At 40.5% G+C, this 16,233-nt stretch overlaps 1 protein-coding gene across 36 annotated transcripts in view; it reads left to right on the forward strand.

The window, feature by feature from the left end:
- Positions 1-16,233, forward strand: part of DROSHA (drosha ribonuclease III) — a 131,214-nt gene that overhangs the window by 12,194 nt on the left and 102,787 nt on the right. For 21 of the 36 annotated variants that reach the window (XR_010157262.1, XR_010157264.1, XM_016953489.4 and 18 more), the window contains 5 exons: positions 4,441-4,551; positions 4,786-5,017; positions 8,822-8,963; positions 11,228-11,382; positions 15,369-15,449. Coding sequence is in view for 32 of the 36 variants with exons in the window: in XM_016953489.4 (XP_016808978.1) it covers positions 4,441-4,551; positions 4,786-5,017; positions 8,822-8,963; positions 11,228-11,382; positions 15,369-15,449 (721 nt within the window). In the remaining 4 variants the exon portion in view is untranslated. The remainder of the gene's footprint in view (positions 1-4,440; positions 4,552-4,785; positions 5,018-8,821; positions 8,964-11,227; positions 11,383-15,368; positions 15,450-16,233) is intronic. The other 15 variants (XR_010157265.1, XR_010157263.1, XM_016953491.3 and 12 more) reach the window with 1 other exon arrangement.

A 16,233-nucleotide genomic window follows, 5' to 3' on the forward strand; every position in this document is an offset into this window, starting at 1 on the left:
TAACCAAGGGAAAAAAAATGACACAAAAACGACACAGCAATCTCTCTTACAAATATGGATATAAAAACACGAATTAGGATATTAGCAAGTGTTTTCAGTAGTTTGTTAAAATAATGGATAGAGTTTATTCCAAGACTGCATGGATAGAAAAGTTAATATTAGAAAATCTGTATTGTATGTGTCAAAATCTGTAGGGTTATCTCAGTACTTACCTTTTAGGTATTTAAACTAAAACCAGCATCCATATGTGAGTAAAAACTAGTAAACTAGAAATATTAACAGTTGTCTTTAACATGATGAAGAATGCTAGCTCACGATGAACCTGATGGATACCATCCCCAAAGAGTCAAATGTGGTGTTGAAACCTGCAGGCCTTTCCTATACAAATTTGAAAAAAGGCAAGGAGGCCGCATTGCTTATCATTGTTACTGAATATCCTTGTGATACAATCAACATGGTAATTAAAAACATGGTGTTTTTGTGTGTCCCGGGTATTGTACTGGTATGGGTGATATAGGCATTAACAAAGGCCCCCACTTAATAGGAAAAGGAAAGTTAAGTGCTGTAAGTGCGTTTGATAGGACACTTACATGTTGCTCTGGATTAGATGAGATTAATTAGGAAGGATGAAATACCATGGGTTAGATGGGATTAATTAGGAAAGATGAAAAGAGGGCCTGAGGAGGAGGAGAGGAGACAGGAGAAAAGCCAGGGTATTGTGTCAGTGGACATCATTGAGGACCTATTTGAGGTGGATGATTTTTCATGTATAAGTGCTGGAAATAGCCTCGGTTTAATGGTTTCTTCTCTAATGCCTGGTAGCTTGCAGAGAAGGTAGACTTGAATTCTGTAAGTTCTGACTAACGCAGCAGAAAATAAAAATTAGAGATGGAAATACTGTGAGGGGGAAAATTTACCAGTTTGCACTGTGGCATATTGGTAAGAAGAAACATTGGGAGTTTGGATTTTGAATTTTGGAGTGCCTGAGACACTTACCTAAAAAAGATCTTTTGTTTCTGTGTTGAAATGCCCTTCTCAAAGTGTTAAAAAAAAATATTAACTGATGTTCACAACAACTGACCCTGACCATTCATTACATCATTCACAACGCCTGCTTAAAAGGATGGGTGAGGATGTCTTTTGCCTGTGTTTCTTGGCAATAAAACATTTGGTGGAATTTCTTTTTAGAACATGCTGAAATGTCTGTATCAACCATATTAGCATTTAACTACCACTTTTAGCTTTATCGTATTAGGCAAGTGACTGATTTTCAAAGCTGTTGCCTCCTTTGTAGGGGATGTTAATATCTGCCTCCTAGGCTTGCTGTCAGGATTAAATGTGAAATGTCAGTAAAGTGCTTAGCAGGGTGCCAGCCTCAGAGTAAGCACCAAAACAAACCAAAAAGAGTCCCTAGGAGCTAAGAGTTGCCATTATTACCTGACAGTATTTTAACAGCCTTTTAAGTAAAAAGGACTACCTGGTTAGAAAATGTAATGCAAAGACAAATTAAAATTCACTATGGAAAGTTATTAATAAATCATTTAAGCATCTTGTAATGCATAGGACCAATGGGAAGAAAACTATAAAATGTAGCTGATGACAAAGAAGGTGATGTAATAAAAGGAAGGTATGTCCTTTTCCCGTAGTGGATGACCATGTCGTAAAAATACCAGTTTTCTTCACAATATAGTCATGTACCACATGGCATTTCAGTGACAGACTGTATACAATGTTGGTCCCAAAGATTATAATACCTTATTTTTTTACTGGACCTTTTCTATGTTCAAATATGTCTAGTTACATAAATATTTACCACTGTGTTACAGTTGCCCACAGCATTCAGTGCAGTCACATGCTGTACAGGTTTGTAGCCTAGTAGCAACAGGCTATACCGCCTGTCCGAGGCGAGTAGTAGGCTATACCATCTAAGTTTGTGTAGGCACACTGTGATGTTTGTACAGTGATGAAATCACCTAAGGACTCATTTCTTAGAATATATCTCTGTTGTTGTTAGTGACATATGACTGTAATCTATAATTTTAATGTAACTTCAGTTAAAGTACTTTTTCTTTTTTTTTTAGTTTTTAAAAATGTAAAAAGAGATGGGGATCTTGCTATGTTGCCCAGGTTGGTCTTTGAACGACTGGCCTCAAGTGATCTTCCTACCCCGGCCTCCCAAAGTGCTAGGATTACAGGCATGAGCCACCATAACTGACCCTAAGTACTGGCTTTAGGACTTCATAATGACTCTTTAATTTTTCCTTGGAATAGAAGTTAGGATAATGAAGAAAAATAGTAATGCAAGGATACTTACTCTGGAAGAATTAAAGGTTCTGGAAATATATAATAATTTTAAAAATTTGATATGGGTTAAATAGATCATTGAAACAACTACAGAGCAACATTCAAGAATATATATTACGTACATCTAATAAATATGTAAAGCTATATGTGATAAAGAATATGTTTTTTTCAAATCAGAGGAGAAACTGGCAATTGGTGAGCCATTTGGAGGAAAAATTGAGATTAGATTTCTGCCTTACACCTTGGAGACAGAGAATTAAAAATTGTGTTAAAAGTAACTGATGAAAATATAAAATCTTTTTTTAACCTTGGGATAGGAAATGGCTTCCAAGCATACTAAGGCAGGAAGCATAAAAAGATCTCTAGATTTGACTTTATAAAAGTTGTATGTAGCAACAAACAAACAGATTTCAAAGCAAGAAACTGGAAACGGTTACAATGCATATGACAGAGGGAGGACAGTTATCTTAATGAAAACTGTTTCAACAAATTAAAGACTCTAATCATAATTTTAAAAAATTTGCATAGCCTGTGACCAGAATGTTCACAAAAGACTTAAGTATGAAACATATTCATTTCAATATTGATAAAATACTTCAAATTAAATTATATGAAAATACTGTTTCATCAGAATGGCAAAGATTAAAAATAACCATAGTGACAGGATGTGTGGAAATGGGAACTCTTATGTGGTTTTGATGGTAGTCTAAACGAGTACTGCCTAACTAGAGAGAAGCCTTAAAAAGTATGCATTTGGGAAAGAATCTGACAAGTGTGCAAAGAACACAAATGTGTTCATGATAGCATTGTTTATGGTGGAAGAGAAGTAAATGTTAACCTAAATGACTATTATTAGTTTTGTTAAATTATGGTATATACATATAAAAGAATAATAATGTACCTATTAAAAATGCTCCAAATATATAATTATTGAAATAGGTGTTCCTGATTTACTACTGAATGAGAAGGTCAGGCTATAACATTAAAACATTTGTGAAATATAGTGATTTTCTCTGAGTGGTGTTATGTGTGGTTTTTATGTTTGTGCTTTATTTTTTTCTACAGCGAACATACATTGACAGTATTTTTTCTGGTAACAAAACTAATGATGCGTATTGTAATGTTTAGAAGTTATATAAATAATATGTATAATCTTTCTAATCCTCCCAAAGTATACATACCTACACACATATATATACATACAGACTTTCCCTGTTAGAAAATTACAAGTTACTGGTAGAGTTAATGAGAATACTTATTACTTTGATCTGGATGTAAACTTACATGGATAGTAGTAAGTTTGTTAGTGGAGCTGTGAAGGCTACCAGCTGATCTTACAAAGCAGTTTTTCTACTTAGCTGGATTCTCAAGGTCTCTGTGTTCTACCTAAATTTCTTGGGCTTAAATTAAAATCTACCCTGTAGGTTTTGTTGTTATTGTTGTTTTGAGACAGCATTTTGCTCTGTTGCCCAGGCTGGAGTGCGTGGTGCAATCATAGCTCACTGCAGCCTCAGCCTTCCAGGCTCACGTGATCCTCCCACCTCAGCCTCCTGAGTAGCTGGGACTGCAGGTGTGCACCAACATGCCTGGCTAATTTTTGTATTTCTTGTAGAGACAGGGTTTCACCATGTTACCCAGGCTGGTCTGGAACCCCTGGGCTTAAGTGATCCTCCCGCCTTGGCCTTCCAAAGTGCTGGGATTACAGATGTGAGCCACCACGCCCAGCTGACCCTATAGGTTTTTCCCTCCAAGTACATCCATAGGATGGGTCTTTGCAGATTTCAAGCCCCAGGAAGTCAGGGAGATGGAGTTGTTTTTTCATCTTTCTTTATTGACTGAGTTAATATTAATATCTGTGAGGACCAACATTAGGCAAAGTGTTGGTTCACCAAGTAGTAATGCCCAAGACTGGGGTTCCAGAGACAGTTAGGGATGACATAACTGGTTCACTCTTGGATTATAATTATAGTCCTCAGGCCAAATTTATGGCCATATTGAGACCCTGTTTTGTGAAGTCTTAAAATCTTTTTTTCCTGGCAAAGACAGATGTGGAGGATTCAAAACTGGTATTCTCATTGCTGAAATTGTCCATATGTGGACATTTCCAAACATTTTGCAAATATCTTTTTCTTTTAGGAGTTACGGTTTATCGGTTGTTCCTGAACCTGCTGGATGCACACCAGAATTACCTGGGGAGATTATTAAAAATACAGATTCTTGGGCCCCACCCCTGGAGACTGTGAATCAGTAAGTAGATCTGGGGTGGGGCCTGGGAATTTGTATTTTTAAACAAGTAAACTTCAGGTGATTCTGATGCCACCAGACTGGTATTTGGGAGTCACTGGTTTAACAAAAGTACACACGGTGATTTGGCATGGTATTCATATTTTAGGTGAAAAATGCACCAAATAGGTGAAATAGAATAGTTTTTACAATGGAAGAGTATTTTTAATAATTAACCTCCTTTGCCCTCTTTTGAAGTCGCTCCCCAAGTAGGGAGAAGAAGAGAGCTCGTTGGGAGGAAGAAAAAGACCGATGGAGTGACAACCAGAGTTCTGGCAAAGACAAGAACTATACCTCAATCAAGGAAAAAGAGCCCGAGGAGACCATGCCTGACAAGAATGAGGAGGAAGAAGAAGAACTTCTTAAGCCTGTGTGGATTCGATGCACTCATTCAGAAAACTACTACTCCAGTGACCCCATGGATCAGGTGGTAGGTCTGAAGTAGCAGACAAGCTGTAGACCAGGGTTTCTCGGCGTTGTCACTCTCGGCCTTTGGGGCTGGATAAATTCTTGATTGTGGGGACTGCCCTATGCATTGTAGGATGTTTAGCGGCATCTCTGGGCTCTACCTGTTAGATGCCAGTAGTACCCCTCCCCAGTTGTGATTACCGAAAATGTCTTCAAATATTGCCAAATGTCCCCTGGGGGGAAAAGATCACCCCCAGTTGAGAATCACTGTTACAGACAAAAGCCGTTTTAAAAAGCTAAAAGCCAAGAGTGCAGTAGGTTAATTGAAATATCTTTTTATAATGCATTTTTATTTATTTATTTTTGAGACAGGGTCTCGCTCTGTCACCCAGGCTGGAGTGCAGTGGCACCATCGTGGCTCACTGCAGCCTTGATCTTCCAGGCTCAAGTGATTCTCCCACTTCAGCCTGCTGAGTAGCTGGAACTACGGGGCACGTGCCACCATGACTGGCTAATTTTTTTTTATTTTTTAGTAGAGATGAGGTCATACTATGTTGCCCACTCTGGTCTCAAACTCCTTAGCTCAAGCAATCCTCCTGCCTTGGCCTCCCAAAGTGCTGGGATTACAGGTGTGAGCCACTGTGCCCAGCCTATTCTACATTTTTAATGATACTGGTAGTCTCAGTACTGGTGGTTTCATAAGCTTTCACATGTAACTAGTTTATGCAGTTTGTAGTGTGTATGTGTATATGTGTGTGTGTGTGTGTTTTTTTTCTCCAAAATGAAAAATAAGGAAGAATTTGAGTTTGTCTCTTCGAAGTGTATCCTTGACCAAAAGAGCACCAACCCTACGAAGTTGCCCATGCATATTGGCTAGTTTTGTAGAAAGGGAGAGCCATTGTCACCCTTAATGAATGGGCTGGAGGGAGGACTCCTAGAGCACATGCTGCCAGGGCCGGGGCGCCTGTGGTGCTACAGCCGGCGCGCTCATTGCCATGGCAGACTCCACCACTATTTCTACATGCTCACTTCTCTTTTCTTTCTTCCATCTCCATTTTATTTTCTGTCACTGTCACCTTTTTGCTCTCTCTTCCCCTCTTCCCCCTAGGCGTTATGCCTCCATCCTGTTAGGCATATTTGCCACAGAGTAGGCATGTAGTAATGTTCATTGATTAAATGAATGAGTGGACATCTCATTCATTTAATTAATGAACTCGTGCAGATTTAGGGCATGAAAAGTTGCAGATGTTAGATTTAGTGCATGGGATTAGATAAGAGATAAGAGAGGGTTGTGTTATTTGGAATTTTGTGAAAATAGCTTCTATTTGGATTCGTATCTGTGGGGAGCTTGAAAGGAGATTTCTGTGTTTTTGGAAACAAAGGATTTGAGAAGTCTCTCATAGTGGTGTGATATTTTATTTGATAAATTAGAGCAGGCTTTTAAGTCATAGTTGATGTGGTACAGGGAAGGGAAAGCTCACATACTGTGCACTTTCATGGTGCCCGAATGTTACTCCATGCTTCTCGTGTTGTCTTAGTTGACCCTGAAAACACCCCTGGCAAGAAGGTGGTTCTGTCCGTTAGAAATGCTGCTAGGAGTAATAACACCTGACTAAGTGGGACTTAAACAAGCTGGGTTTGTTCTTCTCATAATAAGGTACCTGGAGGGAGGCCATGGCTGGTGTTCACTGAGTGGCTCAGTGATGGCAGGCCCTGCTGTCTTCCTGAGCATCTTCCACAGTTGCAGGATGATGCAGGACTAGCAGGCCTCAGGTCCTTACACACCCGCGTCCCCACACGCAGGACGCAGAAGGCATGTTGGGTGAGCATTCTTCTAGTGTCTTGCCCGAGCTCTCCTTTCATCCCTTGACTCCGCTTCCATCCCTTTACCAGAGCCATGTGACATGCCTACCCCAGGGATTCGTTTTTCCTTACTGCCATGACAGAGTTCCACAAATGGCATGGCTTGAAACCACACACATTTGTCATCTCACAGCTTGGGAGGTCAGAAGTCCAGCGTGGGCCTCACTGGCTCCATCAGGTTGTCGGCAGATCTGTGCTCCTTTATGGAGGCTCTGGAGAAAATCTGTTTTCTCGCTCATTCAGGTTGCTGGCAGAGTTCAGTTGCTTGTGTCTGGAGGACAGAGGACCTTGTGTCCTTGTTGGCTGTCAGGTGTGGGCACTTCTTGGTTCCTCCAGGCCGTGTGCATTCCTTGACTTGTGGATCCCTTCCTCTGTCTTCAAAGCCAGCAATGGCGGTCGAGTCCTTCTCATGTTTTGAATATCTCTTGCCTCTTTTTCTGTTGTATCTCTGACCCCTGTTGGCAAAGGTTACCTGATTTTAAGGATTCCTGTACTAAGATTGGGTCCTCCCAGCTGCAAATCCTTTTTGCCATGTAAGTTAACATATATATTTAATTTCTGGGGATTAGGACATGGACATCTTTGGGAGGGGCTGGTGGCTCAGCCTACCTTCCCAGAGATCAGGAGTTCTCTTCTCCAAATCTTACAGAATCCTGCTTCTATTAGGAAGAAGGGAAGAATGGCTGCCATAGGTGTTATTATTCTTAAAACAATAAAGATGAAGACACTGAAGTTCAGGGAGTTTAAACAGGCAGGGCTGGTTGTTTTTTATTACATTGTTATGAGTATATTAAAACTCCAGTGTAGGAGGAAGACTGATAAACTCAAAAGGCAGACATTTGCCTTTGAGTTTTGTCGTCTGTGGTGCAGAGAAGGTGGTGAGAATGTCAAAGCTATACCAGCATCGCCACTCCCAACAATGAGATGGGGCCTGAATTATCCCCTCTTCTGGGTACCAGATTTTATGATTTGCCTTAATTTTACATTTGACAGGTCTGGTTTTTACATTTTAAGGCTACTAAGTCAGAGTGTGGACATGTAAAGTGATTTTCAACCTGGAAATTGAGTGAGGAAAAGTGGAAAATTTTCTCTAGGAATCTGTTGCAGAGTCCCGTGTTTGTGGTATGTGTTTGTGTGTGTGTGGGAGAGAGTGTGTGCGTGTTTATGTCCTCGTGTTTAAGGCATGAGAGTGTGTGTGTGTGTGCGTGTGTGTGTGTGAGAGAGAGAGAGGGGATATATAGGATATTTCTTATTGCTCGATGGATTGATATAGGAGAAGATAGGTTATCAGTGATTTTCAGTAGGAAGTGTACATTCCCTACGAGGGTATTTGATGTCAGTTGTCATGATTCTCTGAGGGTCATGATTTTTAAAAAAATGTCATATTAATAGGGCATAGATGAACTGTTCTAATGTTTCTTTTCTGTTTTTTTTTTTTTTTAGATGAGGTCTCTCTATGTCACCCAGGCTAGAGTATAGTGGCACAGTCATAGTCATAGCTCACTGCATCCTCCAGCTCTTGGGCTCAAACAGTTCTCCTGCCTTAGCCTCCCAGGTAGCACAGGCACACACCACCTGGCTAATTTTTTTCTTTTTCATAGAGGTGGGGTCTTGCTATGTTGCCCAGGCTGGTCTTGAACTCCTGGCCTCGAGCAATCCTCCTGCCTCTGCCTCCCAAAGTTGCTGGGATTACAGGCGTGAGCAAGCATGCCTGGCCTGTTCTAATGTTTCTGAATGTTGGCAAGGCACATTTACCTGAAGACTGTGTCAGCGATAAGTGTGTGTTTGATTCAGAGTATGATTGCCAGTACTTGAGCATTTTGTTTTCAAATGTTTGTTAAATTGAGGGTTGAAAAATAGCATCTTGCTGTTAAAAATGCTTTGATTACCTGTGAGATCTTACATATCTTTGATTTGATCGTTACTGATATAGTTCCTAATATTGATCCTTTATTTTTAAAAGGGAGATTCTACAGTGGTTGGAACGAGTAGGCTTCGTGACTTATATGACAAATTTGAGGAGGAGTTGGGGAGCAGGCAAGAAAAGGCCAAAGCTGCTCGGCCTCCGTGGGAACCTCCAAAGACGAAGCTCGATGAAGATTTAGGTGAGTCAGAGTCACTAACTAGCCTGAGACCCTTGCGATTATAGCTTCATTCCTAAATTTTGGGGAAATACCCTTGAGAGTCCCACATTGAGATTTCTTCTTTTTCATTTTATTTTTCTTAATTACAGTCAGTAAGATACATAGCAGTAGAACTTCCTTCTTTTTGATCGTATTTTTCCTTAGTTCATTTGGCAGAATACAGCAGCGACCTCATTTGCAAGGCATGCTAACAAGGGTGCCCCTTGGAGAGTTGTCCAGTCGGAAGAGTTCAGCATCTTTCCGAGAGCAGGAGCCCATGCCCCCTGCCTCTCATGAGGACAGGTGTCCTTCCTTGGCCCTCTCCTTTGCCAGGTGCGCCTGGTTTGATGAGGGAAACAGCGACTATAGCCCAGCTCTGTTTGAAGGTTTCTCTCCACTTGTGTAGACAGTTTGCATAGCTTTTTCATAAGGTGGTCTATTTTTTCATGTGTATGTTCTGAGGTTCCAAGTAGGTTGTGAGATCTTTGAGAATGGAAATTGCTTTTTATCACTTTGTATCCTTAGCCCCTAACAGAATGCCATGCACAGATGAGACATTCAGTGTGCATTTAGCTACATGTTCTCTCTGGCTCTCATCTGCCCACCTCCATTACATCCCACACGCTGAGAGGCAGTTATCCATACTGGGCAAAGACACCTGAGTTGGGAGTTGGATGGCCTGGGTTTGAATCCCTGCTCTACCACCTACTTGATATGTGACCTTGGGCCACAGGTTCATCTCCTTAGATTTTTCCCATTTGTAAAATAGGGATGACAGTAGACAGTAGCATCTATCTCATGCAGTACATGTAAATACAACTCCATGTTGGATTTCATTATGCTACTACTATGTTAATCTCTTATAGGATTAATTTATTTTAAAAATTAATTATTTTTCTTTTTGTGGAGATGGAATCTCACTATGTAGGATTAATCTAACTTCTAGGTCTTTTTTTTTTTTTTTTTTCAAATTGTGGTAAAATATAAGTAATACAAAATTTACCATCTTAACTATTTTTAAGCGTACAGTTCAATAGGGTTCAACATGACCTTGTTTGCAACCAGTCTCCAGAACTGTTTTCCTTTTATAAAACTGAAACTCTGGACCTGTTAAGGAATAACTCCCCAGACCCCAGTTCCCCCGTTCCTTTATTACTACTATGCTACTTTCTTCCTCTATGAATTTGACTCTCAGGTATCTCATATATGTGGAATCATGTAGTATTTGTCTTTTTGTGACTGGCATATTTCAGTTAGCATAAGTCTGTGTCTGTTTTTATTCAGTCACTTTAAGGACTAACATCTTCTCTTGCTGTTATTGAGGGAAAAGAAATGTCAAGTCTTTGGTCTTGCATTCCCAGTCTTCGCTGTGGCATTCCCAGCACTCCCAGCCCCTAATCTCCCAGTGTTTTTCCGTGTGGCCTGCGCTCTAGCTAGTCCACTGTGTTCTTAGCTCCACGCTTTTGCCTACGATGCTCCCTTTTCATTCCCTTCTTCTTTTCTCCTCCTTATCATGCTTCTCCCATCCTGTTGCAGTGCCTGGGTCACATGTGCTCCTTCTTTGAAATTATCACCAGCCTTTCTGGATCCCAGTGAAACTGCCCTTTTATGGATCATTACATAGCTTAAGTGTTAAACTACGTACTACTACTATGGTTTTTCATTTTATCTGACATTGCTCATCAAGTCTTACTTTCTCTCTAAAGATCTTTATTTTCTTTGCTTCCCCAACTAGATTGTGACTTAGCATTATGGGCTATATTTTTTTTTATGGTGTTGCTTAGTAGAGTATTTGGTGTAGAGTAGGCCTTTAAGTATTTTCTAGAAGAATAAAGAACTCTTCTTACCTTTAGAGGTTTAGGTCATTTGGAAGCCTCCACAAAAACCAGTTTGTCAGCCGGGTGCGGTGGCTCATGCCTATAATCCCAGCACTTTAGGAGGCCGAGACGGGTGTTTCACCTGAGGTCAGGAGTTCGAGACCAGCCTGGTCAACATGGCAAAATCCTGTCTCTACTAAAAACACAAAAATTAGCTGGGTGTGGTGGCAGGCGCCTGTAATCCCAGCTACTCGGGAGGCTAAGGCAGGAGAATCACTTGAACTTGGGAGGTGGAGTTTGCAGTGAGCTGAGATCGCGCACTGCACTCCAGCCTGAGTGACAGAGCGAGACTCCAACTCAGGAAAAAAAAAAAAAAAACCAGTTTGTTAATTCCATCAATTTCTGTATTTTTCTCCCAACCCCTGTTAGAGAGTTCCAGTGAATCCGAGTGTGAGTCTGATGAGGACAGCACCTGTTCTAGCAGCTCAGACTCTGAAGTTTTTGACGTTATTGCAGAAATCAAACGCAAAAAGGCCCACCCTGACCGACTTCATGATGAACTTTGGTACAACGATCCAGGCCAGGTGCGTGTTTTTATGCCCTTGCTGTGAAGGTTGCAAACCCAGACATAACGGTTATTGCTCTGGGCTCAGAAGATACATGTTGCCTAGTATTGAAACTGAATTTTACTGTCAGGGTTTTGTCCTTCAGAGCTATTTCTTTTCAGCTTCAGGTTAGTTCCAAAGCATAAGCACCAGAGCAGCTGTCCCTTGAATCATTTTTGATGATGTTTGTAAATTCCATGTTGGGGAGAGGAGTAATGGCCCTGCCTCATTAAATTGCAGTAGATGGAAGGAGACACATGGTAGGATGAGGAGAGAGAACTTGGAGGTCTTTTTAGAAGTAGTTCACCTGGAAGGTATCTTGCTGCAAAATAGTAAATAAGTCTTATAAGATTTCTTTTTTTCAGTTGGTAACAGTCACAAGTTCTCTTCCTTGTTAAGCATGTTTGAGCTAGAAACATAATAAGTGGACATAATTATTTTTATTTTTAATTACTGTTAATATGAAGTAATACATAATAAAATTAGCATTGTTAAAAAAGATTTGTGTCACACAGATATATAATACATACAAAAATTATATCTTTAATGCATGTAAAGTTAGGAAGCTAAGGCATATCTATAAAAAGATAATTTAAAATTTATATTTTGTGAGTAAATTTATAACATTCTATATTAATTAAAATGCTTTTCTCCTGGTTCTTGTTAGATGACAGCTATCCATCTTTTTTTTATAGAACGTCTGGCAGAAATGTATTTTGTGTGTTCCTTTTACTCTTTGGAATTGAGCAGAAATGTTTGTAGAACTGCCAATGCATTTTAAAACTTGGTTTTCTTTTTAAACAGCTTTGTTGAGTTATAATTTACATATGATACAATTGTACTTCAAATTTATAATCCAGCATTTTTTAGTATATTCATGGGGCTGCACAACTATCCCTACAATTGAATTTTAGAACATTTTTGTCCCCCGTAAAATAAACTGCCTCCATATATGGGTTTTTTTGCTTTTTTGTTTTTTTTGAGACCTGGTCTCACACTGTTGCCCCGGCTGGAGTGCACTGGCGCAATAACGGCTCACTGGAACCTTGACTTCACAGGCGAAACCTGCTTCAGCCTCCCAAGTATCTAGGACTATAGGGGCGTCCCACTATGCCTGGCTAGTTTTTTTTTTTTTTTTTGAGACAGAGTTTCGCTCTTATTGCCTAGGCTTGAGTGCAATGGCGTGATCTTGGCTCACCGCAACCTCTGCCTCCCGGGTTCAAGTGATTCTCCTGCCTCAGCCTCCTGAGTAGCTGGGATTATAGGCATGCGCCTCCACGCCTGGCCAATTTTGTATTTTTAGTAGAGATAGGGTTTCTCCATGTTGATCAGGCTGGTCTCGAACTCCTGACCTCAGGTGATCCACCTGGCTCAGCCTTCCAAAGTGCTGGGATTACAGGTGTGAGCCACTGCGCCTGGCCTGCCTAGCTAGTTTTAAAAAATTATTTGTAGAGATGAGGTCTCGCTATGTTGCCCAGGCTGGTCTCAAACTCCTAGGCTCAAGCAGTCCTCCTGCCTCAGCCTCCCAAAGTGTTGGGATTACGGGCATGAGCCACTGCGCCTGGCCCTCCAGTCTTTTTACTTGACTGTTGTTTCCTGTTTCGCAAGAAGCCTCTACACTGATTTCCATGGATACCTGTTTCTATCAGAAATTCAATAGTGCTTTGTAAACAGTCTTTCTAATGCTGCTTAGTGTTATTGGTTTTGTGTCCTCTGTATAGTTGAGCCTTGTGAAGGGCTGAATATGTAGGATCCCAGACCTTGGTAAAAGGCAAGCATGTAGGATGTCTCTGCTTCCCTGGAGATCTGTGAGCACTAAGTTAATTTTTTATATTTTTCATCACAACAAGTCATGACTGGCATTAAGAGTGTGTTATAACTTTTTTTTGTCTTTTTTTTTTGAGACGGAGTCTCAAGAAAACTCCTGCTCTGTTGCCCAGGCTGGAGTTGGAGTGCAGTGGTGTAATCTCAGCTCACTGCAACTTCCACCTGCCAGGTTCAAGCAATTCTCCTGCCTTAGCCTCCCCAGTGGCTGTGACTACAGGCTTGCACCACCACGCCCAGCTAATTTTTGTATTTTTAGTAGAGACGAGGTTTCACCCTGTTGGCTAGGCTGGTCTCGAACTCCTGACCTCAAGTGATCTGCCTGCCTCGGCCTCCCAAAGTGCTGGGATTACAGGCATGAGCTATTGCACCCGGCCTTAGGAGTGTGTTATAAGTTTTTTTTTTTTTTTTTTTGAGACGGGGTCTCACTCTGTCGCCCAGGCTGGAGTGCAGTGGCACAATCTCAGCTCGCTGCAAGCTCTGCATATCTGGTTCAAGCAATTCTCCCTGCCTCAGCCTCATGAGTAGCTGGGATTACAGGCACCCACCACCACACCCAGTTAATTTTTGTATTTTTTAGTAGAGATGGGGTTTTGCCATGTTGGCCAGGCTGGTCTTGAACTCTTGACCTCAGGTCATCTGTCCATCTCAGCCTCCCAAAGTGCTGGGATTACAGGCGTGTGCCACTGCGCACAGCTGTGTTATAACTTTTGATGAAATCCTGTTACATCTCTTATTTGCCAGCTGTTACTTTAGATAATATCTTAACATAATATTTCTTTTTGGTAGCGATATTATTCCTCTGCTGTACCACCTGGATCTTTAGATTTCCCAAGAGGCTAAAGAAAGGTATAGCTTTTTACTTTAATACTTTTTTTTCAAAAAGTCTTATTGACTTTTATATTTTAATTGGACATAATGAGTTATAAATCTCAATAACTTTAAAGAAATATGTGTGTGTATATATGTATACGTATATTTTTTCTTTTAAGGCTAGTCAAGTGAAGAAGCAGTGGGAGTGGAGAAGAAACGAAGAAATCTGTAACTGGCTGTGATCAATTACTTGTAAAAACCATTACACTCTGACCAGCCTATATTTTTAAATTATTACAAAAAAAGGGAAATGGAAATTCATTTTCCCTATCTGAGCTCTGGTCTTGTTTTTGATTCAGTATTACCATCTATACCAGAGGAACTCATGAACCTGGCTTGTGAGGCCCTTCAGATTTTGATCTTAGTTCTGCTTCTTTTGGTCTTTTCCCCCACATAAATGGTCCATTTTATTTAGATGGGTCTTGTGGCCCAGAGCATGATGTGGACCTTCTGCCTTCTCTCCTTTTCTCATGCGTGCTGGTGCCTCTTGTGGAGCAGCCATTTTGTTTTCTTGTCCATCTCATCTGTTTGACGCCCCAGCAGTACCTACTTTTGAGTGATTTTTTTTTTCTTTTCAATTATGAAGCACATCATATATATGTTGTTCTCCTGTCTAGAACAGATATTCATCGAGCACACGGACCCGGTGCTCTTTATCATCCCCATGCTTAGCACTCATCCGTTCCAGAGGTTTTGAAGAATTGCTTGCCTATGGAGCCTTGTGGGCGGAGTTCGTGGCACTAAAACAAATTCAGGGAAAGAGATGTAATCTAACCTGAGCAGTGTGGGAAGTTTTTCTGGCTTTAGTAGCATTTTCTTCTCTCTGCTAGTGAGGTACCTTACAGTTTCTCTTTTTGAAACATTGAATCCGCAGGTCACCTTCAAAACACTCTATGTGTTCCTCCAGGATATAAAATTTGCTTTTGTGAAAGAGTCATTTTTCTTGAGATAAGAAATAGGGAAACAAAAGTGTCCTGGGAATTGGTAGAAGAAGATGGGGGCAAACAGTGTGCTGACATTGATATTTTCTGCTTGGCTGCACAAATAACTCAGGAATGCGGTGTTGTCACACGGTTTCCCTTTATCAGACAATATAGACAGTTTGCAGCTTTATTGGTTTTGGAACATCCGTTTAATCTTCTAACCGTGACAGCCTCTCAGAGCTTCAGCGCTCATGACATTAAAACCCACACATTTTCGGAGGCATCACCGTGCATGGTGTGGATTTTTCCCTCCAATAAAAACGAATTACATTGTGTTTCTGACAGATGAATGATGGACCACTCTGCAAATGCAGCGCAAAGGCAAGACGCACAGGAATTAGGCACAGCATTTATCCTGGAGAAGAGGTAACTGGTTTGGGTTATTATGTTTGTAAATGCCGAGAAGCCAGAAGTAGACAGATGTTGTTGCTGTTCTTTCCCCCATAAATGAAATAATACCATCAAAATTCTCTTCATATTCCCTAATAGTCTCTGTTACTGATAATTGCAGAGGAAAGCACTTGGGTTTTGGGAGCGCAGTGGGGAATGTTCTCAAGGAAACTTTAACAAAAGTTTTAGTCGTTTTATTATTTAAAATAGGCATGGTGTGTTTGATATGTGTTTCCCATTTTAAGTATTCTTCAGCTGTACATATTATAGTTTTATGTTTCATCATAAGTGGCTATGAATGGCCCTGGAGCGACGCTGTTAGTAAAGTGCTTTGAAGCGCATGTCTTCTCTCTCTGTTAGTCTGTCCTTTCCACCAAACCGAATATATATTGACTATTTTACCTGCATCTCCGCCCTTGGTTTATCAGGGACCCTCTAAATAAGTTTAACTGAATAGGTAGAACACTTTTACATTGTAGAGTCATATATAACTATCCCTTTCAATTATTGTCCCTCATTTGTTCCCTTTATCTTTTATTTTTGTAAGCTATTTTTATTAATCCCAAGCTCCTCACTTTATAATTCAGCGCATTATATTTAAACATAGTATACGTAAAACCTTAATTTCTATTTAAAACTTGTTTGAGGGCTCAACAATAATGGGAATAAAGACTATGAGATGGTGCCTGATAATTTGAAATACTTGCATCACTTCTGCTCATTTGTCTTTGAAAGTTGGCAAGCGTAGCGAGGAATTGTG

The sequence above is a fragment of the Pan troglodytes genome, chromosome 4 (assembly GCF_028858775.2).
Source record: "Pan troglodytes isolate AG18354 chromosome 4, NHGRI_mPanTro3-v2.0_pri, whole genome shotgun sequence".
NCBI lineage: Eukaryota > Metazoa > Chordata > Mammalia > Primates > Hominidae > Pan > Pan troglodytes.